Source organism: Vicugna pacos, chromosome 12 (genome assembly GCF_048564905.1).
Source record: "Vicugna pacos chromosome 12, VicPac4, whole genome shotgun sequence".
Lineage (NCBI taxonomy): Eukaryota > Metazoa > Chordata > Mammalia > Artiodactyla > Camelidae > Vicugna > Vicugna pacos.
The window spans coordinates 34123657-34151535 of NC_132998.1; the positions used below are offsets into that span (position 1 = coordinate 34123657).

Here is a 27879-nt window from a genome sequence, read left to right on the forward strand (position 1 = left end):
CTAAAAATAAACTACATAAATATGGAAACAGCTGCACTGTGCACAGACATGTTTTCTATGACCAGCTCTGTAAGACAGCTGTAATAAGCAACGTTATCATTTAATTCAAATACTATTTAAAAATCACTCAAAACTATAATTTTTAAAGAAATTTAGCCTGTGTAAGAAGATAATCTTTTTTTGCTTATTATATGAGGACAGTACCAAAAATTCACTTCAAACCAAGAAAAGCAATAACAAATCCTTTATGAGGTTAACGTGTAAAGAGTGTTCAGGGAATTATCGACACCATCCAGTTGAAAAGGCTTCCTCCTGATACGATACAACCATTAGCAAGATCAAAAAGTCTCTCAAGACTGAATATAGATGGCAGCGAGACATCAAATGGGACCTGAGAAAAAGCATAAAAGCGTTCATGAGATGCACTGCTTCAAACTGTTGACTGAAGAGACATGCCCAAAATACACAAATACCAATTCCATATCACAATCTTACGTGAAAAATATTTAACTCTTGCCTAAAGTAAGACACAAAGTTTCACATCTCTACCCTGCTGAATGTCACATTTATTATTTTATAACCTACTAGCATTGATAGCCATGAATCTATAAAAACAGCAGACTCCTATCTGTGAATCTATGAAAATGAGCCTACAAAATGGCAGACACTTCTAGAAATGTGGATTACTCGTATTTACACATCACTGTATATGACTCTAAGTGTAGGAATTTGGGCCCCGTCCTAATGAACTGTTTCCCTCTGTAACAGCTTGCCCAGTTAACAACTCTCCCTCCCTCACTTTGAGCTTACATTCTTGACACAGTGAAGTGAATTATGTTTGGAGCTCACTGGTGGAGAAACACCTAGCTACCATGCTGAGGACCAGTGTAGCCAAAGTTGTATGAGCAGCCTGAAAAATGGAAACTAAAGACTGCTTTTGTGGTCATAGCACTGGTTATTTTCTTCATAAACATGAAGGAAAGGAGGCAGATGTTTACTGTTCAGGCAGGCCTAGATACTTCTGAAGATAAATGAGCGAATGTCATGTAGAATGGTCACAGTGAATTAGATTCTTGTGGCCTTGAATCCTCGTAAGGAACTAGATAGAAGACAAGTTTTATTAATTTCTTGTCTATTCGTTAAATGAAATTTTTATTCTCAAGAAAGAGTAACAAACTTAAAAGTGGAGGCTTGTTTGTATTTTTTTTCTTAACTTTATTGGGAAAAATCACGAAAGTATTCCAGTGCTTTCTACAACTTCAAATAATAAAGAAATAATAATGAAAAAATTAATAACAGACTTCTTTCTTATTCAATCCTTAAGTAATCAGTGTTACCAGTTTGAGGAATGTCTTTCCAAAACTTTAAAAATCCTCATACAAATCATGTGGGGTTTTTCTTTTCCTTTTTTTCTTTCATTTTTGTGAAAGAGGATAACGAGATTTTCATTATTTGCTTTTTCAATGACCAATATGTAAGAGAAATTCCGCCTCAGTCAACCCAGGGAGGCAGAATAATCACATGGAGGTTAAGAGTGTACATTTCAGAATAAGACTGCTTGGTTCAAATTCAGATCTCACCATATACCAGTTATGTGAGGTTGAATAAAATATTTGATCTGTTTAAATGTCAATTTCCTAATTTCCCTACCCTAGTCCTTAGCAGCCACAAATACGCTTTCTGTCTCTATGTATACGTCTGTTCTGGATATTTCCTAAAAATGGAACCATACAATATGTCACTTTTTGTGTCCAGCTTCTGTAACTTATCAAAATAATTCAAAGGTTCATCCACATTGTTGTATCAGTGCTCCATTCCTTTTTATGGCTAATACTCCATTTTACAGATAAACCAAACTTTGTTTACCCATTCATATGTTGATGGACATTTACACTGTTTCCACCTTTGGGCCATTGTGAAAGTGTTGATTAACATACAAGTTTTGTCTGAGCATCTGATTTCAATTTTGAGGGTCCATGTCTAGAAATGAAGTTACTAAATCACATGGTAATCCTATGTTTAATTTATTGACAAGCCACCGAACTGTTTTACATTGACGCTGCAACATTTTATATTCCCACTAGTAATGTATGATGGTTCTAATTTATTCACGTCCTCTCCAACACTTGTTATTTTCTTTTTCATTATACAAGTTTCAGGTGTACAGCATTATAATTTGACATCTGTATACACTACAAAGTGATCACCAACACAAGTCTAGCTGCCACCATCACCAAATAGTTGACCCCCTTCACCTATTTTGCCCACACCCCAACCCCCTTCTCCTTCTGGTAACCACTAATCTTTTCTCTATATCTATGACTTTGTTTTTGTTTCACTCATTTCATTTTTAGATTCCACATTTAAGTGAAATCATACAATATTTGCCTTTCTTCATCCGATTTATTTCACTTAGCATAATACCTTCAAGGTCCATCCGTACTGCCGCAAGCAGTAGGATTCCATTCTTTTTTATGGCTGAGTAGTTTTTCATTGTATATTTGTACCACATTTTCTTTATCTGTTCCTCTGTTGATGGATACTTAGGTTGTTTCCATATCTTAGCTATTGTAAATAATGCTGCAATGAACATAGCGGTTCATATATCTTTTCAAATTATTATATTCATGTTCTTTGGATAAATACAAAGAAATGGAATGGTTGGGTCATATAGAAGTTTTACTGCTAATTTTTTGAGGAATCTCCACACTGTTTTCCATAGTGGCTGCACCAATTTATAGTCCCACCAACAGTGTACGAAAGTTCCCTTTTCTCTACATCCTCTCCAACATTTTTTTAATTTGTCTTTTTGAGAACAGACATTTTAACAGGTGTGGCTTTGATTTGCATTTCCCTAATAATTAGTGACTTTGAACATATTTTCGTATGCCTGTTGGTCATCTCTATGTCTTCTTTGGGAAAATGTCTATTCACATCATCTGCCTGTTTTTTAATTGGCTTGTTTAGGGTTTTGTTGTTGCTGTTGAGTTGTATCCCTTACTGAATATATGATTTACAAACATCTCCCATTCAGTAGGCTGACTTCTCATTTTGATAATGGTTTCTTTTACTGGGATGAAGCTTTTTAATTTGATGTTGTCCCATTTTTTTTGTTTTGTTTTTTGCTGTTGATTTTTGCTTTTGTTTCTCCTGCTTTTGGAGCCAGATCCACAAAAACGTTCCTAAGACTGATGTCAACGCAGTTACTGCCTGTGTTTTCTTCTGGAATTTTATGATTTCAGGTCTTATATTCAAGTCTTTTATCCATTTTAAGTTAATTTTTGTATAAGGTGTAAAACAGTGGTCTAGTTTCATTCTTTTGCATGTGGCTGTCCAGTTTTCCCAGCACCACTTATTGAAGAGACTATCCTTTCTCCATTGTATGTTCTTTGCTCCCTCATCATAATTAATTGTCCGTATACATGTGGGTTTATTTCTGGGCTCTCATTTCTGTTCCATTGATCTATGTATCCATTTTTGTGCCAGTACAAAATTGTTTTTTATTACTATAGTTTTGTAATATAGTTTGAAATAAAGGGAGTGTGATACCACCAGCTTTGTTCTTCTCTCTCAGGATTGTTTTGGCTCTTCAGGGCCTTTTGTGGTTTCATACAAATTTTAAGATTCTTTGCTCTAGTTCTGTGAAATATGCCATTCGAATTTTTATGGGAATTGAACTGAATCTGTAGATTGCTTTGGATAATATGCTCTTTTAAGCAGTAATAATTCTTCCAATCCATGAACACAGACTATTATCTTTCCATTTTCTCTGTCTTTAACTCTTTCATCACTGTCTTATAGTTTTCAGTGTACAAGTCTTTCACCTCCTTGGGTATGTTTTTCCTACATATTTTATTTATTTTAATGCAACTGTAAATGAAATTGTTTTCTTACTTTTCTTTCTGATAGATTATGCCACAGAGTTCTGTATATTGATCATCTGATGTAACAGTAGCCCATTTGGACTTTACTCTGTTCCAATGGTTTATATCTATACTTACTCCAATCCTACACTGTTATTATAGCTTTTTATTAATAACTAGAATCACAAACCCATCAGCTTTCTTCTTTTTCTAGATGTTCTTGGCTATTCCAGGTCCTTTGCATTTTCATGTAAATTTTCTAATACTACTACAAACGATAGCTTTTTATAAATAAAATTTATAGTTTCCCCTGCAATATAGAAATAAAATTTACATTTACATTGATACAATATATAACAACTTTGCTATATTCACTTATTTATTATAAGAGCTTACCTGAAGACTATTCTGAATTTTCTATATCTGTGAATAATGAGAATTTATTCCTTCCTTTCCCATAATATCCTTTTAATTTTTCTTCCTTTATTTCACTGGCTAAGAATATTCACAAAATGTTAATTAGAAGTGATGATAGGGTGTCATTAACATATGATTAACTGACTTTTCAATTCAGAGGAAAGGGAAGGTTTATTTAATAATGTAAAATTATCAACTACTAAAACTCATCCTTTACTTACATTCTGTACAATTTTTTTTAATTTACCCCTAGGCATTTTATACTTCGGTTATTATTGTGAAAGGAGTTTTAAAATTTCCATTTTAAATGTTATTCTTAGTAGGAAAAAAAATATTGATTTTATATCAGCCATTTTACGAGATTCTCTTAATCTAACCATTTAAAAACTCTTAGGTTTTAGTTTTATAATTCTATCATTTACAAATAAATATAATTTTGTTTATTATTTCTTAATTATGTTACAGATGATATTCTCTTGCCTAACTGCAACAGCTAAAAATTTCAAAAGAATGTTAATTTACAGAAGAGCTATTGAGTCTTATTATTCTCAGTACTTACACTTAAATTAGGAATAGAAGGAAATCACTTAAGCATGTTCCAGATAATTTATGAAATAAACATTTTGTTAAACAGGAAAATAAAAAAAGCCACTATCATTGAAATCATAAAGTCCAGTTTAAAAAAATGTTTGAGTTAGGTGAAAATGCTAAATTTATCTCACAGCCAGAGTACATCAAAATTATAAATATTAAGAAAATCTGAACATGCTTTAGAAAGTCAGTTACATCTTTTTCCAAGAGAATTCAAGATTTAAAAAGTAAAATAAAATGTAATAAATTTCAAGTAAAATGATATAGGTAACTGGTGAAGTATTTCTTTAAACATGTTTCTTGAGCTGTATCTACTCAACCTTGATTTACTTTGAAATCTAAGTGTTCTCACATATATTTTTACAATGTGAACACACCCACGGGGCTCAGAGGCTTTACGTGACTTGTCTGAGGTTTCTCAGCTAGTGTCAGAGCCAGGGTTTACACCCAGGCAGACTGGCTCCTCAGAGCACCTCCCTAATCACTCTGTTGCATTGCATCTCCTCTACTTCCCAGCCACCCCCTGAACCCCATTCCACCCTGTCCGTCAACCATGATATGCCCCTGTGGCATGCAGCCCCTCCTTCCACTCCCAGCTGACTCCAGTCTCCTGCTTTTCCCATGGGCTCTGTGGCACTTTGGACAGTTTTCCAGCTTCAGCTTTTGGAAATTTTAAGGAAGGTTCTAGGGCTTCCACAGGGAATTTCTCAAGAAAATTTAGGATTCAGCTGAAATGACTGAATTTCTTCCTTTGTCATTCAATAGAGATATGATTGGCAATCATATATTACTGAGAAGTCTTGTATGTGTTTTGAAAATGGCTTTGAGTCCAAATTGCCCAGGATAAGGTATCAGAGAATCGTAGTTCCTTTCCCTGGATTAGGAAAGTCTTTGTGGAAAGGATAAAAACACCTTGGCAGGTAGCAGATTCTAATTTTGTTCGAATAGGTTATGCTTCAAGGAGCAACATTAAAGAAAAGATGATTCTGCCTGTCTAGAGAGGATGAAAGTCTGAAATAGTACAAGGAAAGGAAAGGGAATTAATCAAGGTGGAGCACACTGAAAGGATTCATTAAAATCCGGCCTAGACTTAAACTTGTTTGGGGGAGTTTTGAAAGCCATTGGAGAGTTAAACTTTATTTATGCCAATTCTATATTTTATGAGTTTCTGCATGAAAACTAGATTCTATCCTGATGAAAGATTTTATTACTTTTGGGTTTTTTTCTAACAATTTCCCTTGATTGAACGAAAAATTATATGCTCTTCCAAGTATCTATGATTTTGTTGGATTCACTGAGTTTTTATTGAGCACCTACTTTGAGACCCCTTCTTGCTTCTGTCAGCACAGAGTCAGTTGCCTTTTCATTGATTCTAAGTGTTAGTGACCCAGGAAAAAGGGAGAAAGCCAAGTAACCACCAATCAATTAGATATGCCTACTCTTGTAATTGGTAAGTGAGATATAAAAAGTCGCAAGCTTTGTGAGATGGATGGATTTAACTCTGCCTCCTTTCAAGGATCTTAAAGCACAGACTCAGTCATAAAAACAAATGATATCTTCATGACAGGAAAGCAAATACTATTTTATTTAGCATTCTCACATATGTTTTTTTCTACCATGTTTTCTCTCCTTAATATATCACCTGAATCTTTGAAGTTAATGATTTATTGGATTTTTTTGGTCTGAGGAAAAACATTCATTCCAAAGTAGAGAGGATAATATGATACTAGTTCACCTGAGAACTGATATCATGAATGATATCAGTGACCCACCTAATAAAAAGTTCCAGAGGAGAGGGAACTAGATGTATTTGGTTTCACTGTACTTTATGTGATCAAGAAAATCCCAAGACCAACAACAACGTTATTCTCCCCAGTCTAACAGAAACAGCACCTAACTCTTAGAAAAGTGATATATAACCCTACCAGACCACAGGAAATTTCACACTTCACTGAGAATAAAATTATCTTTTTCATCACTCTGACTTCTGTATTAATAAAACTTTAAATATAGCAGAAAGGAAGTTTTTTCTAACATAGTATCAGATCAAAGAGTTATATTGATCAGATGGTAGAAATCTTTTCAATTAAAATTTAAATAAACAACATTATTATAATGACATTTTGCAGAGAACAAGAAAATTAGAAATTAGACAGGATTATGGCAGAAAAAGTATATGTTCAGGAAATTTGTTCAATTGTTGCACTGCCTAAGAATAGAATCTATTCTTAAATCATCATCACCATCACCATTACTGTCACTGACACCCTACAACCACGGAGCCCTGGCTATGCATGGCATTTCCTTGAGCTCTTGAGCAGAGTTCACCTTTTAATAAAGGACAGTTCTTGCTCAGACATTGTCCCAAGAAATCAAATGTTTCAGTCCAGCCAAAAACATTTCAGCAACATAAGGGACCCTGCCTCCATTTTCATATCTAAGTAGGTGCCAACGGTGTTCGGAACAATGGCCTCTTTACTGAAACAAAGAAGAGCACCTCCCTGAGAGGAGATATATTGAGGGAGACTACATTCACTGGAATATATGTTTAAAAATCAATGCTAGATGATGGTTATAGTTTACAGTTGTGATACAATAAAAAAATAAATATGTGGTCTTTGTCCCAGGTTCTTGGCATAGAGCTCCTACAATCCTTGGAAATTTTCTTTTGTATGCTAATAGGATGACAAAGGTAGGGAAAGGTGACTAAAGATATCTTTAATATGAGCCTGGTCACCAGGAAAACCAACCATGTGATTACAGAGTTTAAATTTTCAGCCCAGCGCCCTGACCTCTGAGGAAGGGAGAGGAACTGGAGATGGAGTTCAGTCACCAATGACCAATGATTACATCAACCCTGCTTCCATAATGAAACCCCCGTCAAAACCCCATAATGACACATTCTGAGGAACTTCTTGGTTGGTAAACAAACTGACGTGCTGGGAGGGTGACACACCCAGAGATGGCATGGAAGCTCTGCTCCCCTCATCACCCGTATCTTGCCCTACGCATCTTTTCTATTTGGCTGTCCCTCAGTTGTGTCCTTTATAATAAACTGTTAATCATAAGCAAAGCGTCTTCCTGAGTTCTGTGAGTCATTACAGCAAATGATTGAACCTTAGGGGCCATCATGGGAACTCCTGAGATTGTAGTTTGCTGGGGCAGAAGTATGGGTAGCCTGGGCACCTCATGTGCAGCTGGCTTCTGAAGTGTGGGCAATCTTGCCCTGAGCCCTTAATCTGCGGGAGTCTGTGCTAACTCTGGGTAGTAGCGTCAGAACTGAAATACTGGGCACCCCATTGGTGGCAGAGAATTGTAGAACTGTCTGGTGTCAGGAAAAACCACACAAGAGTCACATCTGGTATTATGTAGATTAGGGCAGTGCTCAGCTAGTGAATGTTTGGGGGGCCTTTGGGGCTTTCTCCTTCACTCCTCCTCCTCCTCAGCACCCCTTCTCACTCATTTCCCATCACCCCTACCCTAGGCTGAGCCTAGGCACTACGTGATGGAAAAATGACAGGTGGCAGTAATATTTCCATTATGGGTATATGCTTTTTATAGGGAACTGTTTAAGAAAACAATCCTTTAAGACCAAAAGAGACCCTTAAGAAAAAAGTGGAAGTTTGGGTTGTACATAATTAGGCTTATTCTGATGGCTCAGGAGTCCATGTCCCAGAGAAAAGAGCCTTTGAAACCTGACACCCTGTTGTGCTGGAAGAACAGCTGCTCTCTCTCTCCGGGAAAGTATTTTTCACCACATAAAGAACGAATAAAGGGTCTCAAACGGGGCAAATCCTCTTTAAAATATCAAAAGCTCTAATCAGAATAGGAAGCATGGGTTATACAACCAACAGTGAAGTACATAGGGCATAAGGGCTAGAAGTAAGTTCATGGCCAATGGTTCAGTGCTCATAATCAGAGGCTGGGGAAGAATTAAAGTAAAAGTGTTCTTGGGTAGAGGACTGAACAGAAACGCTTATACTCAATGTGTTGTAAAACTGAGTGTCTATCTCTCACTCTCTGTGGAGACGTGAGAATAAACTCTGATGTAGTGCTGTATCTGATGACACTCTTCTTTACACCACTGCTGTATTTTTCAGAGGATGATTTTAAAGCTTTACCAAGTCCTAGTGTTTTCACCCTAGAAAAAAAAAGCTTCTCTGAATAAAGAAGCCTGCACTTACTGAGTATTGGATAGGGGCTGGAGTCTTTGTTATATAGACTTTATTTCATTTGCAAATTAACTGTTAAAAATGGAGGTCAAAGGAAAATGTGATAGAACTATGGGTCACACTGTAGAATGCATTTTTAACCGTGAGTGGGTGACATGTGTATGTTTTCCCCTTACTTCTACATTAGATAATAAACTTGAAGCCGGAAAGTGTTTCCCAGTCCCTTTAGAACTCTTCTAATTCCAATACATAAGGATTCATTGAGCACTCTCATGTATTCACCACCAGTCAAGGATCTTCATTTTTCATTTTTTTAACTCACTGTTGCAGTACAGGCTCCTGGGAAGCAGACCCTGAGCTGGAGCTTAGCTTTCAGGGAGTCTATTAGGGCACAGCCTTGGGATCACCACCCACAGGGAGAGGGGAGAAAGCAGGCCTAGGCAGGGAGAGGAGCTGCAGTGCGGTGCGGTCACAAGCCCCCAGCTAACCCCATGGGGGGCTCAGAAGCTGGAGTGGCCCTTCAGAGTTGTCCCAAACCATGGTAGGGAGGTCAGGTCTTTGCATCCCCATATCAACCAGTAATTAGATACAGACATCCACCCAACCCGAAAAAGTTCATGTCCTTTAGCCAGGGGCAATTCCTGGAGAAGGGCTGAAAGCTGAGGGCTGTTGGTCCTCACATTCTCAGGGCTGGGAAATAAGTTCTTCAGTTCTGAAGAGGGGACCTGAGTAAACTAGTGAAGGGGCCACGACAGGCATACATGTTTAATTCAGTGCTTAACTACAGAACCATTAAACAAATGGCACTAGGGCAAAATGCATACTAGTCTATAACCAATACAAGCTAATGGGAGATTTAAAGTGCTAACTACGGATTTTCACACCACATTTCTAGATACTTCTTTTCTGAGTCATGGTAAAACAAACTTAATACTTTTGCAGTATCATTTCTATTAATCTCTTTATATGATTAACCTTAGGGACATTTCCCCCTCTAGAGTATGAGAAAGAGAATTAAAAATAAAGGAGTAGGAAGAAGATTCAGAAATAGTATCTTCTCTCAAACATCTTCCCATAAACTTAAATATGAGGAAATTCACTAATTTCACTGAAGCCTAACTGTTCCTGACAAATTTTCAATGGAAGCTCTAGAAACTTCCATAAAGTTTCCAAAAGCTGAAGCTGGAAAAGTGTCCAGGGAGCCCCTGAGCGCACAGGAGGGGAAGGTGACTGAAGCCACGTGGGGGTGGGAGAAGAGGCAACATGCAGCAGGGTCTTCGTGGTTGACAGACATGGAGGGGGAGGTCAGAGGACAGCTGGGCAACAGGGCAGAGGAAGTTCAACAGGAACGTGATCTAAGGAGTCAGTCCGCCTGGGTGTAAATCCTGGCTCTGACACTAGCTAAGGGACTTTGGATAAGTCACTTGAATCTCTCACATGTGAAGTTAGGATACTGGCATCTATCTCCCTTACCTGGAAACAGAAATCTAGAGTCACACGCTGAACTTTAGAATGACTTTGTGGATTCATTTCCTGTTGCTGCTATAACAAATGTACGACAAACATAATGCCTTACCACAACACAAGGTTGTTCTCTTACAGTCCTGGAGAGAAGAAATCTGAATTCAGTTTCACTGAGCTAAAGTCAAGGTGTCAGCAGAGCTAGTTCCTTCTGTAGACTCTAAGCAAAGAATCTGTTTCTTTGCCCACTTTAGCTTCGAGACACCATCTATATTCCTTGATTTATAGCCCTTTTCCATCTTCAGAGCACATCATTCCGCTTCCACCATTACAATACCTTCTCCACTTCTGCTGTCAAGCCTCTCTCTGCCTCCCTTTTACAAGGATACTTGTGACTACATTTAGGGCTCACCTGAATGATCCAAGATCATCTCCCCATCTCAATATCCTTAACTTAATGATGTCTGCAAAGTCCCTTTTGTCGTGTAACATAACAGGTTCTGGGGATTAAAATGTGGACATCTCGGGGTAGGGCACGATTCAACCCACCACAATGTGTGACTAAATGAGATGGCTTAGCTCATAAGAATATCATATTGATATCATATCTTCTCAGCAGAGTTTTGGTAATTGAAGTTATTGAAGTAACTCTGTTTTAAAAATCCATGGCATTCCAAACAAACAAACAAACAAGGCATTCCTGCAAATGCTTATTGTGCCAGAAGTTATCAGTGCTCACTAGAGCATGTGCTTGCTCTTCTACAGTGCTCTACATCCCTGCACATTAGACTGAGGCCAACAGAACATGAGCAGAAAGTATGGTAGCCATTCCATGCTGGCTCTTAGAAATGGTCATCCTAATGTATTGCTTAAACTTGGGCACTTTGGAGAATAGAAAAAAAGAGTATATTAACCATTACACCAAATCCACAGGTACACACTGTGACTTCTGCAGGCAAACCAGAACATATAGTCACCCAACTTAAAAACACCCTGCGAAACCCCCTAGCCCTCGCTCCTCCTACTTGGAGGCCACGCAGTCCAGGCAGCAGAGTTACAAGTTGAAGGAGAGGTGCCCACCCCTCACTGGACTTTGCATGAGAAAGAAATAAACTTTTGTTGCTACTGAGATTTGGGCTTTATTTGTTAGCATGGCATAGCCTAAGCCATCCTTACTCCAACGCGCCTGCTCTGGCAAGCTTGTTCTCCCCTTGTTGTGTTTCTGAATAGGGGAAATTCCATCAGAGTAAAGGCTGAACTCCACTTAAAGGTTAGGTCATTGACACTCAGCAGCTAAGTTATAGGAAGAAATGCTCTAACTGGGTACAAATGCCGAAGCTGGGTTCCCACCTGAAGAGCTGTGTCTGGTCTGCCTGTGGGCTTTTGACCTGGGATACAGAAATGAAAACCCTAGAGTTCGAACAATACTTGGCATTTCTTGATGCTTTTTTATGAAGGAGCTCACTGAGCTTAACATCTGGCAACTAGAAACAGGGGGCTCTTTTTCAGAGCAAAGGCTTTACAAAGAATATGAACTCAAGTCTGCGTTTTGTTCATGGGACTTTGTTGCTTAGAGTAAAGGCATGAAGGGCTTTGTTAGTTAGCAGCTCCCACTGCAGCAGCAAACTAGAGGACAGACCCATGTGCACAGTGCGGAAAGAAAACACGGCTCACGCTGACTCCTTTATTCACATCCGTATCCACCACTAGCAGCTGCGAACCATTCTTATAACGCGGCCAGCACTGACTGGCAACTTCTGATAGAAAGCCTAACAGGGCTTGCAATTTACAAACAGATTTCACATAAATTACTTCTTTTAACTCCTTTTAGTATTTCTAACTTGAGCAAGCAGCCTTTGTCTGTCAACATTAATAAGAGGACATGGAGAAGGGGGCGAGGAAACAGAAGAAGAGTGGAGAGAAGAGGGGGGAGGGGGAGAAAGGAGCAGGGAAGATGAATCAGGTGGAGTGGGATCCACCCCTGAGACTTCCTGAACATTTACTCCACACTATGTGTCAGGTACCACATCACATACTTTTGGGCTAATGATAATTCTGTGGCAAAAAATAAAATGTGTCAAATTTTATAAGGATTTTTTTGGTTTACCAAAAGCATAGGTTAAAGGTTCTCCAGGGGAAAAAATGCCAACCCTCAAAGGTTACAAACTGTATGCTTCCTTTAATATAACATTCTTGAAATTCAAAAAAATTATAGAAATGGAGAATAGATTAGTAATTGTCAAGGTCAAGAAGAGGGGTGGGCCATGGGAGGTGGGGGTGGCTATAAAAGGACAACAGGAGGGGTCCTTGTAGTGACTAAGCTGTTCTGTATCCTCACTTTATTAATGTCAATATCCTGGTTGTAATATTGTAATACAGTTTTATACTACAGTATTATACTATTATTTCTTAAAACTGCACACATGTCTACAATGATATCAAAACAAAAAGTTTACTTAAAAAAAGATGGTTGAAAAATTATATTAAGAATACATCTATTAAACGTCCATTTACTCTTCTGAAAATTAGCAAATATTTTGATAGGCCAAAAGCCAGCAATGTGGAGGGTTAACGAGGATCACATGAAGAAATGACTCATTTCTCATTATTTTAAGGCTGGGAAAAATAAAGATGGCCACAGTGTACTGGTGCTTACCACTGGCACAGACGGGCGCGATGTGTGGTATACTGTTTCTAATGCGATCCTACACGTGGAGTAGCTGCCACCAATGCACAGATAAGGAACTGAAGCTGAGGATGAAGTAAGGTGCTCAGTTACACCATCAATAGACGGTGGAACCAAGAATCAAATCATGTTTTTTATCCACTGAGATACACTGCTTCTGAGACTTTCAACAGCACCTAACTGACCTGAGGTCTTTAAGGATTAATGCTTGTCCATGTGAGCAAAACTGGACTGGAACATGTGCTGGGTGCTCCTCTCACCATGTGGTGTTCTCACAGGTGGTTGAGAACATGATGGTATCAGTTGCCTGGGATACAGGGGAAATAAGAGCAAAAATCTCAAATGGCTAGTGTCCAAAGTGTTAACAAGGAAAATGGGTAAATTTACACCTGTTCCTCATTTGTGGACTTATTTAAATATGAAGAACATCTGCCCAAAGAATTTCGAAAGGCTTGTCAAATAACTCAGATATACGAGACAAACATCAACACCCTCCTAAAATGAAAATACAACCCCATTGTTAGGGGTCTTTTTTTTTAAATCAAGACAAAAAACCATTTAGCAAAATGGATGAAGTGAATGAAACTAAGATTTAACTCAGTTTTCAGCAAGACAGAAAGCAATGAACTGATCTGCCCTCTCACCTTCTTTGAAGTTATAAAGAATGACTAAACTTCAGGAATTGTCCCCTTGATTCAGAAACACAGCTGTACCCAGAATGAAGCCAGGCTTGCTTTATCAAGCAGCATGCACACTTCTTGCTACTTTTACAGTAAATACACAGTATCAGGTTCATGACTATATTTTGGTTTAAATTATATCCAAGTATCATTATACCCCCAAATTGCATGGCTAACAAAAGTAGGACCAGTGCTTTGAGCACAGAGAACATAAAGGTTCTCGGTTCCTGGATGAACGAGAGCTATTTCACCTTGACACTGTTGCTGGCAAATCTCTGAGAGATGAGCATTTTGAAAACGCTATAAACAGCTTAGCCTTTTCTTAGCATTTTGAAGAGCACATTAATAGCCTGGCCTTTTCTTAAGGGCTTTCTTTTTCCCTTAGCCAAATTTGACAGTTAGAAGTGAACAGTGAGCGGATGGAATCAAAGTCAGAGCTGTGTTTTAATAGCAGTGTGGAACTGATGTCATCCGGCATTGTCTTCAAAAGAATGTAAGAATATTAAGTGGATGTCTCATGAACCTACATACAAAGGATACTCTTCACTTAAGGACAGAATGACAATGTCTCACAGAAGAAAGATGTAATTCTTGATGCCCATAAAATCTATTCAGACAGCTCCTGGCTGGTACAAAAAGAAATCTGCAACTCTCAACTTAATCAAAGGAAGTTATATTAATAGAATTAATTTTTTAATACTTGGTAAACACCTACCACAGACCACCTTGTTCCCAATGCTCTAGATGACAGTTTAAACACAGTATGGCATTGTCACCATTTAGGAAGTTTTGTTAAGAAGAAACCAAGAGGCATAAAGTGATGCAACAAAATTAGCCAAAGGAAATTAAATAGTCTAGCACCACGCTCTGGGACATAACAGTCCCCCCCAAAAGTGATGTGGAAGCTATCCCACATAAATAAGGACACACGCAACCCCATCCAACACTCAGAAAAACCACATAGGTTATTTCAAAGGATACTTTGAGAATCTACCTAGTTTTTCCTCTATCCTATAGGCATAAACACACTTAGCAACTCCAAAACAGTCACCTAGTGTATGTGGGGAGAGTTGCTGACTAATTTAAAAGACTGCCCGAGCAGGTTGCCAGGAGCAGCCTCTGCTCAGAGCAGGAATAGGTCTAGAAGTTGGGAGTGTTTTATCAGATGTTGTGGCCGACTGCACCTTCCCAAAACGGCTGCAACAGCTCCCAACCCACATGCCCTTCTTAACAATCCGATGTTGAGACTCCTCCCATTAACAGGTGAGTCCATGTCCAACCTGTTAAGTATGGAGATATAAACCACAGGCTTAAGAGAGAGTGGTGAAAATCAGGCAGTCTGAGTTAGGTTAATATAGGTTAGATGTGCTATTACCCATTTTTACACAATAACCCCAGCAAACGATAAGACGCTAGCACTGCAGAGCAACATGTCAGCTGACAGGGAGAGTCATGAAGTCTATACAGGGTCCTAAGGCACAGGCTGTCACACAATAGCATCAATACCTCAGACATAAAATTAAAGACACAAATAACTAAATAAAGTGATATGTTAATGTATCTGTAACTCTATGTCTCCCTCTTGCTGCTCTTCCTCCCTTTCTGTAATTCTTATCTAAATCTTCTGAAAAGATATCATTTGAGGGATCAGCAAGTGGTTGATGTCACTATCTGATCATAAACACATCAAAAGCAGTTATTTTAAGAATCAGAAATAAGAGAATATGGGCACACTAAATTCAGCCATGTAGAAAGGAATGCACATTAACCATGCACATAACAATGCAGTGTAAGTCATTAGAATCTTAACTGTCATTAAGAATTGTTTTAGGTTAAATTCAAAATGTTTTTAAGGAAACATACTGCATAATTAAACTATTTTCTATTCAACTGCCGCTTGAGAAATAATGACAGACATCAAGCTGTCCTGGTGCTTTCTCAGAGTAAATGAGAGGAATTTTTTGGATTTATTGTGAGACAAATTCACAGCTGCTCCAACCCACCAGAGCCTCTTACAGGCTGTCAGCTGTCTCAGCAGTGCTCTCACCTCCCATGTGCCTCTGTTACCCTGCATCTGCCTCTATGGAATCCTGCACTCCTATAGCCGGGAAGCCAAGTGCTGCTGCAGAAAAACCACAAGCCAAATAGCTAGTGCCTCCCTAACAAACGTATAATTTTTAGATTTCATTGTGGTCCCCAATCCTTTTATTTGTCCTTGGTCAGTTTCCTTGCCCATCAGACTCAAAGACTGTGAATATTCAAGACCTTCATCTCTATACCAGAAGATCATATCCTCAACCCTCTACCCCACTCCAGTAGTAGAGGAACTTGCCTCTACTTCACTGAGAAGGTGAAAACCACTGGGTGTGAACTGCCCCAGCCTCTCCCATCCTTTTCTTACAAACCTACTTACTCCTTCATGGTCCAATATGCTCCCCCAAGAACTACAGAAAAAAAGTCTCTTTCCTCTGCCACCAACTGTCTCACGCACACTGTCAGTGTCTTCTGTTCCCTGCCGTCTCCCTAAGGCCTCGCTCCATCATCTTTCCCTTTCTCTTCTAGACAGGAGACCCCTACCCCTCCTAGCGCTTTGCCCTCACCACTGCTGTTGTACTAACATCTCACCCGAGCTCTTCTTCCACCCACTCCAGACTTCTCCCCTAAACCTTCTCAAAGATTCATCTCCACTTGCAACCTTCACTTTCTTCTCTCTCACTCCTCAGCTCCCTGCAGTATCTGCCCACTAACGTCTAACAACACTCACTGGGTGTAGCTTAGTTAAGGATGCAGCTCCTGGATTTAAGCAGAACTGCAGCTGCCTCCTGCCTCCTCTATTTACAAGCTGCGAGAGCTCAAGCATGCTGCTAAGCTTCCCTGGGCATCAGTTTCCTTATTTCTATATTGGGGATAATAATAGGAACCAACTTCATAGGGGTCTTGTAATATTAACTGAGATGCTGAACACTGAACAGTGTCTGCAAACGCCATGTGCTGAATAAATATTAAAACTATTACTACTAGTAGTATTTGCATTTTAAGGATTATTAACATCATTGTTTGTCAGGTACTATAGTAGGTCTAGCTAAAAATTCTGAACTAAAAAAATATCCTACTAAACTCACGCAGCCAAGAAAAACCACTCTGCAGTCTCCTTATATAATGTGTCTTATCTCTTGGCTTAGGATCACCTTTTCTATTTTCAAAGCAGGATCTGCTTGTAGGAATTTATGATTCAAATCAGTTCAATTCATACACATATACATGTACACACACATACACATGCATACACACAGATACATATACTACACACACAACATGCACAGATTAGGGAAATTTACTTGTATCATGTGAACCAATGTGAAAATATTTAATTTAGCCACACACAGGAACTTAAACTTATGCTGCCTTTGCAGCAACAAAAGTATCTACCCCAACGTTCTGCACGCAGCTGGAAGTCAGTAATTACTGAAGAACAGAGAGTCGTATAAAACGACTTAGTTCTCCCCACCGTCAGTCACAGCAAAAGCAGAAAGAATATTTTTAGCATCATGTTTGAATCCTACCTGACAACCAGGAAACTGTAATAATTCCAACCTCTATAGGAATGAAAGGATTGCTTCATTGCTGGAACGCCAGAAATTATACCTAATGGTCAATTACATTCTGTGATTAATTAATTCGCTAAGAAGGTTAGCATGGAGCACTTATTCCCTGCCTTCATTTCCTCGCTAGTCTCAGGTGTTTTGTTGTTGTTGTTGTTGTTTTTGGTCACAAGCTGTGTGTGGCATTGATTTTAATTAAGAAGAGACAATACAGGAAAAAATACAGGAAAAGGTGATTATAACAGATATGTTCAGTGAGCAACTAAACTGAATGGTAAGACCTCATCTCAGTGACAAAAACGGCTTCACTAAGGCATGCAATTTGGTTTGTCTATCAATTTAGTTCTTGGAACAAGCTTGTAAATGTCCATGCTTCATCCCAGCACTATCAGGGGTGTCCTGCTCTCATTCCAAGTGTTAGTACGGGGTTCCACTGGAGTCACCTTATCTGGGACCCTCTTTACCACTGGGATCTCATGCTGGAACCCTGTACCCTGACCTAATTCCTCTAGGATTCAACAATGACTTACATTATAGGCAGAGAAAATGATTTCTGGTTTTCTCTCTCTCTCTAACACTGTTGCTCTGCTATTCTATCAATATTTCGAAACAAATTTGGATCTTAAAAATCTGTTGAAATTAGTTGACTAGGGGATAAAGAACTCACCTAGAAGGCAGGACCATGGCAGGGATGATGATGATGGTGATGATATAGCTAATAATAACTGAACAGTTATTTGTGTTAGACCCTCTTCCAAATACTTAACATACAGTATTTGCTTCAGTTCTCACTGCTATGAGAGGTTGGCATATTACCCCACTTTACATATGAGAAAACTGAAGCTGAGAAAAGTTAAATAACTTGCCTCAGACCATACAAGATCCAAGGCTGGGATTCCAACCCAGGTCCGTGAGAAGGCAAAGCCCATTAATGTTATAAATCATGTGTCTTAAAATAACAATTTTTTTTCCTGCGATCTACATGTAAACCATAGTTTGTTCAAAACTTGATTTTTATTATCAATGGTCTGACACAGTAATTCTACATATTTCCATAATAAAAAAATTACACTTCCCATTTTAAAAAATGGGAAAAGAACAAGAATGGTCAAATGAATAAAATAACATGAATAGCCAGATGAAAAAGAAATTTAAGCAAATATTAAATTTCTGGTATTTAAAATCAAAGAGAATTTAATCATTTAAGGAAACAGTAATCAAGTGGTATAGTGTACAAGGCACTGCAAGAATTTAAAGATTAAGACAGCATCACCCTGGCCCCCAAGAAGCTAATGATCTAGTGGCAGGGACACAGTATAGTACTTCAGGTGTTACTTCAAATGGCATCTCCTAAGAGAAGTCTTCCCTGAGCACCCTCTATCTAAACTGTTCCCCATTCCCTGTTACTTTCTATTACAGGGATCAGCATACTTCTTCTGTTAAGGACCAGGTGGTAAATAATTTAGGCTTTGTGGGCTATATGGTCTCTGTCAAAACTATTCAACTCTGCTGTTGTAGCTCAAAAGCAGCTACAGACCATAGGTAAACAAATAAGCATGGCTGTGTTCCAATAAAATTTATTCACAAAACAGGCAGTGGGCCAGATGCAGTTCACAGGCTGTAGTTTGCCAACCCTGCTCTAAAACATCATACTGTTTTTTCCTTCATAGCACTTAACAAAATGTGAAATCAGCTTGTTTACTGATTGATTGACTATTTCCCTCCACAAAACTGGCAGTTCCAAGAGAGTGGGGTTCTTGTTATTTGCTCACGGCTGGCTCTCTGAGGCCTAGAACGGAGTTCCTGACACATAGACAGCTTAAGTATTTGTTGATTGGCTAACTTAATGAGCAACATTTCACAAAAGGAGAAACACAGATTGTGAACAAACATATGAACTGTATTTGGCTTTGCTGTCAATAAATATAAAATAATTGAAAATATCAGACCTACAAGGTTAGAAGAAGAAACAGAGGAAAAGGAGGAGGAGGGGAGTAGGGAAGGGATAGAGAGCAGCAGGAGGAGGAGGAGAACTAGAGAGGATGAATATGTGAGTGAACTGGCCTTCAGACCTACTGCAGATGGGAGAGAAAATTGGGGCCACATTTCTGTAGGGCCATTTGCAATTACATACCAAAATGTATGTGCCAGTTCAAAAACAGGCAAAGGATTGAATAGACATTTCTCCAGAGAAGATATCCAAGTGGCCAACAAACACATGAAAAGATGCCCAATTAAATCAGTCACTAGGGAAATGCAAATCAAAGTCACAGCGAGATATGACTTTACACCCATTAAGATGGCTATTATCAAAAACGAGGAAAATAACAAGTGTTGGGGGAGGGGTGGAGAAATTGGAACCCTCTTGCGTTGTTGGTGGGAATGTAAAATGGTGCAGCTGCTGAGGAAAACAGTTTGGCGGTACCTTAAAAAGTTAAACATAGAATTACTCTATGATCCACCGATCCCACTCCAGACAGTTGTACACACGTGTACACATTACAACGGAATACTGTTCAATCTTAAAAAGGAATGCAGTACTACAGGCTATAATATGGATGGACTTTGAAAACACTGTGCTGCATGAAATGTCAGCCAGAAAAGGACCAACACTGTATGATTCCATTTACATGAGGTACCTAGCACAGGCAGATAGAACAGAGGTTTCTAGGAGCTGAGGGAGGAGGAAATGGAGAGTTATTATTTAATGAGTACCAAGTTCCTAATTGGGATGATGAAAAAGTTCTGGAGATGGATGGTGGAGATGACTGTACAATACTGTGAATGTACTTACTGCCACCGATGTGTACCCGTAGACATGATTAAAATTATAAATGTTATAGCATGTATATTTTACCACAATAAAAAAGATATATAGATCTTTCTTGACTTATGACTTACTTACAACCCAATAAATGGGCAAATCCATCGAAGTTTGAAAATATCCTAAGTCAAAAATACTCTTAATATAGCTAACCTACCAAACATCAGAGCTTAGACTATCCTACCTTAAACGTACTAAGAACACATACATTAGCCTGCAGTTGGGCAAAAGCATCTAACACAAAGCCAATTTTATAATAAAGTGATTTTAAAATTATCCTCTTCAGAATTTTCTGTACTAGTTGATTTTTTTAACAACAAATATTTCTAACCGAAATAACATGCTATTATAAACTCATGTTTATCACTTTTTCACATTAATTAAGGAGGATTAAGCTCTTGATACTTTCATAATAGATGTTTTCTGTATTTCCATTTCCATAGCAACAACAATACTTATGAGAGAATCAGATACAGCTTCAAAAGACATGCATACCTCAGATAGCGGTGTTGTCTCTCCATCAGCCAAAAACAAAGATAGGATTTCAGAGCAACATGCAATAATCATGCGCTAGAAATAAGAAGACAATATAATGAGGTTGACCTTATTGGTTAAAATACTAGGTATTTTTATTATAAACTATTTATTTTGTCTCTTCTTGCATCATTACCCAACTCTAATTCCCAGATGAAACTCAGAGGGATTCAGAGGTCACAATCTTTTAAGTAATCAGGGTTATTTGAAAAGATACAAGATGAACACAAAATACAAGATTTAACTATGAAAAATAAATAGTTTTAGGATTCTTTCCCTACATATTCACCATGAAAATTCGTATGTTACAGAAGAACAAGTAACGTAACTCACACCACAGTAAGATTTTGAAAGGTCACTTTTCTTCTGAGAACCCTAGAATAATGAGATTCAGATCCTAGAGAGGGGTTTAAGCTGAGATGAATGGCTGAGAATTGAGAAAGAAGTGGAAAGGGTAAATGAAGAGGAAGACAGAGTCAACATCACACAGGGTCCGTTGTTGAGGACACTGCCGCAGCCCCTACTGTATGGACGCAGCTAGGTTTTTGAGTGGACATCTGACTCAAGAGAGACCTACCCACAGGCAGGGTCGAATCAGCCAGATCCTCCAGCACTGTAATTTCGCATAAAGGAGAACAGAAGAGAGCTATAGTCAGTACTGGCCATATGAGCCGAGAGGTCCCAATAGGGCATTGGAGAAGGCAGCCGACAGGCCAGTTGTGAGATGAGTGAGAGGAGGAAGCAGAGATGAGTGACGACTTGTGCCTCCTGTGGGACCGAGCACAATCTTGGCTCCCGATTCTCCGGTTCCATTTCCCGTGGGGCCCACTATGTTTTGTCCCCAGTCCTTGGTCCCACATAAGCTTACTCACCATACTCCACCAAATACTGCCTCCTTACCAAACCTGATTCACTTGAGCTAGTGTAAGTGGGCTTTCCTTACTCTACAACTGAAGGAGTCATGATTACAAGACTGTCAGAGATAAACTACGCTTGCTTACTTCACAATGCTGCCGGCATCCAACAACAATTTGTTTTTATTTTTGCTAGTATTAATATATACATGTACTAGCATCCAGAAATATGAGAATGATGAAAGTACTTTAATTTTTAAATGATAACTGACCAATGCTGGTTAAAACCTTAAAATAAAGAAGCAAAAAATTGAACTCACATCCCCAAACCACATTATATTTAAGGTTTTTTTTTCTTTTTGTTTGTTTTGTTTTATGAGGGGAAGGTAATTAGGTTTATTTATTTACTTGTATTTGGAAGAGGTACTAAGGATTGAATCCAGGACCTCATGCTTGCTAAACATGTGCTCTCACTTGAGCTATACCCTCCCCCCATATTAAAGTTTTAATAAATGCACAAACACAGAAAAGATAAAATTTTAGAGCTCTAAAGCTGTAGCTGTTTTACTTCAACTTAACAAATATATTAAAGGCATTGTATTAGGTGCTGTGGAACACAAAGATGAAGAAAGAGACCCCATCCTCACGAAAAGTACAATGACTGAGAAAAACAGATCTGTACAGGACTAACTAATATGCCAAGTAGACTGTGGTCAGAACATTCGTAATTATGACATGCTATAGGATCCTCAAAGTGGGAGGGGGTAATTATAAGTACAACAAACAGGGAAGACTTGCTGGATAAAGGGCCATATGGCTTGGAACGGAAGTAGGATTTCAGCTAGCAGAGAATGGGGACAAGGGCAGTCCAGATGGACAGAGCCATGTAAACAACAAAACAGCAGATAGTCAAGGAAGATAAAGGATCTGATATGGTGTCTGCTGCGGGCACGTGTAGGAGGCATGGTGGTGAGAGTGGTGAGAAGTGACGCAGACAGTTAAACTTGTAACAGGATGTGTAAGTGTAAGGAATCTGGGCTTTGTTGCTTAGAAAATTGACAGGCACTAGACTGAGGGAATAATAACCCAATTGCTTTAAAAAGATAATTCTGGCTATAGTTTAAAGGTGTACTGGACTAGAAAGAGACAAGAGAAAGAGAAATCAGCTAGGAGGCTACTTAAGCTGTTTGGGCAGAAAGTGCTCCTGGCTAGAAGTAGGGCAGCTCCCACGGGCACAAAGGATGGAGGGCAGGCAGGATACCCAGCACTGACCAGAGGACACCTGTCTCCTGTGATGAACTTCAAATCCTGGTCCATTTTACCACATCATGGAGTGTGTTCTTACACACTCCTCTTATTTATCCATATTTCTATATTTCTAATTGAGTTCTTAGGACTGGTTACAGTATGTTTTCTTTCTATACAAAAGGTTTCATAACAGCCACGATGGGTTACTGTCATGATTCCATAAAAGCTATCAAGCAAAATGACAGTGTCTATATCATTAATCTCTTCACATAACAGATGGAGACAGTAATGTTACCTGATAAATGCCTTCCACTGCCTGTCTCAACATTTATCAAGCAGAAATTTCGCCTCAACAACACTTTACTTCTTTGGCATTACTTGAGGTAAACCACATACACACATGGGAAATTGCCTGATTCAATACTGGTCTGTGAGAGACCTCACGGGACCTTGCTGTCACAGAAATGAAGACAAGGAAAGTGTGTAACTCAACTGCTGGAGGGATGCTGTGGTTGGCAAGGGGGCTGGGAGGGCACACAGTGACCCTTGTTCAATCTTTGCCATTTCCCCCCTAAAAAGGAGCATCTGTTGATTCTATGGGGGATGGCCTCCTGAGTAACTTCAAAAATAACAAAGCCAGCTTTTTGACTTAGTTGAAATTCTCATCATTGTTCACCAATTTTATGGGAAAAAAAAACTTCCTAAATTGTTTTGCACCCTCCAAACTCTTGCTTTCTTATCCCTCCCTCACATGCAAATCTTAGCAAATCACAGGGTGGATCATGAGATGCTTTTCCAGGTACTGACCCCATCTTCTTCTACCTCCCACACAGCCCTGATTTCCCAGGGTCCTTTCCCTCAAAACAAGTTCACTCACCATTTATTCCTTCAACATCTACTGAATGCATCCTAAGTGCCATGGAGTAGTAATCAGAGATGAACAAGATGGAAAGAGAGCCCTTAAGGAGCTCATGGGCTAGTGGGAGGAACAGGAGAGACAAGATTCTTACAGCACTGCGCAGTGAGGTCATGGAGGAGGAAGCACTCAATTCCACCCACGTCTCCAGCTCCAGCTCCCACTACATTCACCCTGCACTCCTGCCATCCTCAACACAACATCCAGTTCTATGACCTCACATCTCATCTCCTGTTGTAACCTCAGTCTGAAACATGTGCTCTCCACAGGTCTCCGAGGAGACATTTCACAAGTAAGTAGTAAAGAGGCACTATGTTTTGGTTACTGGGCTAGATGTTGGAGATCAAATGATGAATAAGACCCCTGAGCAAAGGAATTCAAAGGCAGGACAGAGGAAGGGACATACAGAGAGATAATGGCCAAAACGATACAGTAATGGTGCAGGGTATTTTGGGGTGCCAGGAAACATGGTCTTTGTTTCAGTCTATGGAGTCTATAAAATGTTGTCTGAGCTATTTAAGCTAGTACAAATTCTAGCTCAACCTTCTCTCTCACACACACGCACACCTATGTGAATGAGATTTTAAAAATAATGAAATAGAATAACTTACATCAACAGCCCCACCACTGAGAAGGAAGGATTCCAGCAACCTTGCCCTTCAGTATAAGCGTAGAGTCCAGATAATGGGGGAAACAGGAAAATTGGAAGGTGCCTGAGAGACTCAAGTTGAACTACACAATCAAGAGCTGAGCCAGAGAGGAGAGGGGAGAGGAGTCACAGCACTCCAAGCAGACTGGGTTGGAGGGAAAATTTTAGGACTTTGAGTCAATGAGACAGAAGTTAGAGAGCTGCTGCGGATGTCAGAGAGGTACTAAGAGCAGGGCAGTTGGGAAAAACATTTAAAACAGCTTAAGCTGTATATGATGAAAGGATTCCCTTTTAGATGTTCTCATGAGAGAAGCTATAAAGATTTAGATTATATTCAATGGTTTTGAACGTTAAACTGATGTTTCTTTGAATGCTACATTCTGCTTGCTAAGAGAGGGCCACCAGGCAGCTGGATTCCTTACGGATCACATCTGGGCATCTCTGGCCATACTCATACCATGATTAAGCCCCTCTGTGACAGGGACCTAATCGTACCAATTTCTCTATGTCCTTATCTCCTCAAGCCTGGAACATGTTTGCACAAGACAGTTTCTCAAAAATAATGTGTTAATTGATGCTAATGTCCAGTTGTATTTTGTTCTATGTTTTCATAGTACTTTGACACTGGGGATATGTAGACTCGACACTAATTTTTATTGCCTTGTACAATCCAGGCATCTCATATTTGTTTACCAAACTAATCTTAGGTAACTTGGTAAACATATTGTAGCTTTTTCTTATCAGTATGTTATGGTTCCAAAAAGGTGTTTGTGTCTCTTAAAATCAGGATGCTTTGCATCTTTCATATGCTTTATAAAGCACTTGATATGCTCTGAAGATACTCCATAAAACTGTGAATGACAGGTTAAAATAACCCAGGGATTCTGAGCCAATGTTGTTCATTTTAGAAGAAGGACATACAATGTTTTCAAGCCAGAAGTGACTGGAACACCTGTTCTGAAGCCCTCTCAAAACATCTTCAATTAATATCTGTATCTGAAGTTTTTGGCTTATTCCAGGCCATAGGGATTTGGGGAAGAGAAAAAAAGGAAAAGAATGAGAAAGTACAAGATTCACTACCCATATCAACCAAAGGCACATTTTCTGGATCCTTATATTTAATAACCCACCAAAAATCTATACTGTGATAGAAATAAATTTATTAGATTATAGAGGTTATGAAATCCTGTCCAATTCCCGACCAGAATCGATCTCTTCAAGTGTCCTAGTTAACTTCTAATTAGCTCCAAGTGGTGGGGAGGGTATAGCTCAAGTGGTAGAGTGCATGCTTAGCATGCATGAGGTCCTGGGTTCAATCCCCAGTACCTCCTCTAACAAGAGATAAATAAATAAACCTAATTACCTCCCCCAACCGAAAAAAAAAAAGTAATTAGCTCCAAGTGAAGGTTGTCATGACAACGAACTGGCAGATTCTAGTCAATGGAATTTATTTGATAACACCCAGAACCTCGCTGCCTTTTTTTTTTTTTCTTAAGTGCTGTTTAGTATACTGAAAAAAAAAAAGAAAACTTTATATAGTTCTTCCATTTCACAACTTTCAAATGTGAATTAATTTGTTTGCCAATTTACCTAAACTAAAAATATTAGTTTGTCTTCTATTTAGTGACATTGTTTCATATTCAGAACTAACAGAACTGGAACATATCTTAAAAAGTCCTAATTAAAGCTGAAGAAACACTTTCTAATTTGGAGAATAAAACAAATTAGAAAATACAGAGGAGAACATCAGGCTGGAGAGGAATTTGTCCTACTCGAGGACTGATTTCACTCACATATAAAATTCTAGCCAGGATATGAGAACAAGTCATAAACCTCAGCTAAGGCAGAGTGGGTCCTCTGGATTCCTCCCTCTGCTTGCAGTCAGATCCCTCCATTTTCCTCCATTTATTCCTGATTTGTTTATATTCATAGCTACCTTCTTGGCTCAGGCACTGGGCTTACTGTGATGGATCTGATACCTGCATCTGACCCCCAGGGAAATTCTGATAACTCTCAGTCCAACCAAGGGCCATCTCCTCATCCCAGCAGTACCTGAGTGAAAGGACCATTTCTAGAAGTGAGGTGAAAATCAGTCCCGGGAAAGGTTAAGTGACTGACCCTTGGTGGTAAAGCTGAGCGTCACAGAGCATTCTGGAATCCTTACTCTCATGGACACTCACTCTACTGTCTCAGATAATCTAAGCTGAAAAGACACGAGTTCAGGAGAAAAATAATTATTTTCCATTTATGAACTATGTGATAGGGATTCAAGGACAATTTTGGCAAAGTATAGCCTAGGCTACGGCTCAAAGACAGCAACCTGCTAAGTCTGGTCTATGAGTGAAAAACTGCAGTTGTCAGTGATCTACAAAGGAAGCCTGAAAAAGAAAGAAGAGCTGAGTTCTTCTTGAAAACAGACATGAAAGGGCAACCATGCATTTTAGAAAAAGAATTACATACATGAATCCCATGAGTCTGAGACATCTGATCTACTGGGAGATTTACTATAAGCACTCAGTATACCACTAATATCATTAAGCATCTGGTAATTCGTGCTGTAACATTTGAGGACACTGTAAAGGATGTTCAACTAAAATTCTAAGATATCAGTTCTATGATAAGTGGAAGCACAGAGCACAGGTGACATAAATTCTGGGAAGTTGCTTTTTTGCAAAGGCCAACTGCTCTTGCCTGATAATCCTCTTACAGCTGGACTTGCTGCTTTCACAATAATGAAAAATGCACTCCTTCACTCTGCGCGTAAATGCAGACTGAAAAAATGCCATCAAGTATATTCTGAAAATCAGGAAAGCTGCTAACTTTTACATTTTCACAAACTGAGGGTATAGAGGAGGTAAATAAGAAAACAAAAAGAACCATATCGACAATATTTTTTAAGAATTAAAAATGCTTTGTTATTAGTAACCAATTAAATATTAAACCAACAGACAGTGATTACAAAAAAAAAAAGGTATAGCAGACTAAAAACAAAGGAAAGATCCTAAAAGCTTTCAGAGAAGAAAAATGGGGTGGGGGGACCCAAGTAGCTGCGAATTCAACCAGAAAAACAGCAAAAGGAGGTCACATAATCAGAACTATGCTACAGGCACTGAGGGCCCTTAACTAGAGCATGAGAACAGGGGCTTCCAGGAAGGAAAAGAGGAACTGAGACATAAGTATAAATACCTCGGTAAAAATCTATGGATGAACATATGACAGATCTGATGTAATGATCAGAAGGAAGTTAAAAAACCAAAAAACAAGTGAAGGAAAATCAAACCTTACACAAGAAAGGAAAAAAACCCCTGTACACTATGATTTGGCTATGAACATTGTTTATGGGGTTATAATAATGTAAACACTGAATGCTGATTTAATTAAA

At 38.9% G+C, this 27879-nt stretch overlaps 1 protein-coding gene across 7 annotated transcripts in view; it reads right to left on the bottom strand.

Annotated features, from left to right (window-relative positions):
• Positions 1–229: 229 nt before the first annotated feature.
• The window catches only part of CFAP54 (cilia and flagella associated protein 54), a 247555-nt gene continuing 219905 nt past the window's right edge, over positions 230–27879 (bottom strand). For 3 of the 7 annotated variants that reach the window (XM_072973225.1, XM_072973224.1, XM_072973226.1), the window contains 2 exons: positions 20792–20866; positions 230–391 (listed from right to left, as the gene is read on the bottom strand). In XM_072973225.1, the coding sequence (XP_072829326.1) occupies positions 272–391; positions 20792–20866 (195 nt within the window). In that variant the 3' untranslated portion in view covers positions 230–271. Of the gene's footprint in view, positions 392–4259; positions 4359–10516; positions 10648–13160; positions 13256–13375; positions 13498–20791; positions 20867–27879 lie in introns of those variants that run through there. The other 4 variants (XR_012078523.1, XR_012078522.1, XR_012078524.1 and 1 more) reach the window with 4 other exon arrangements.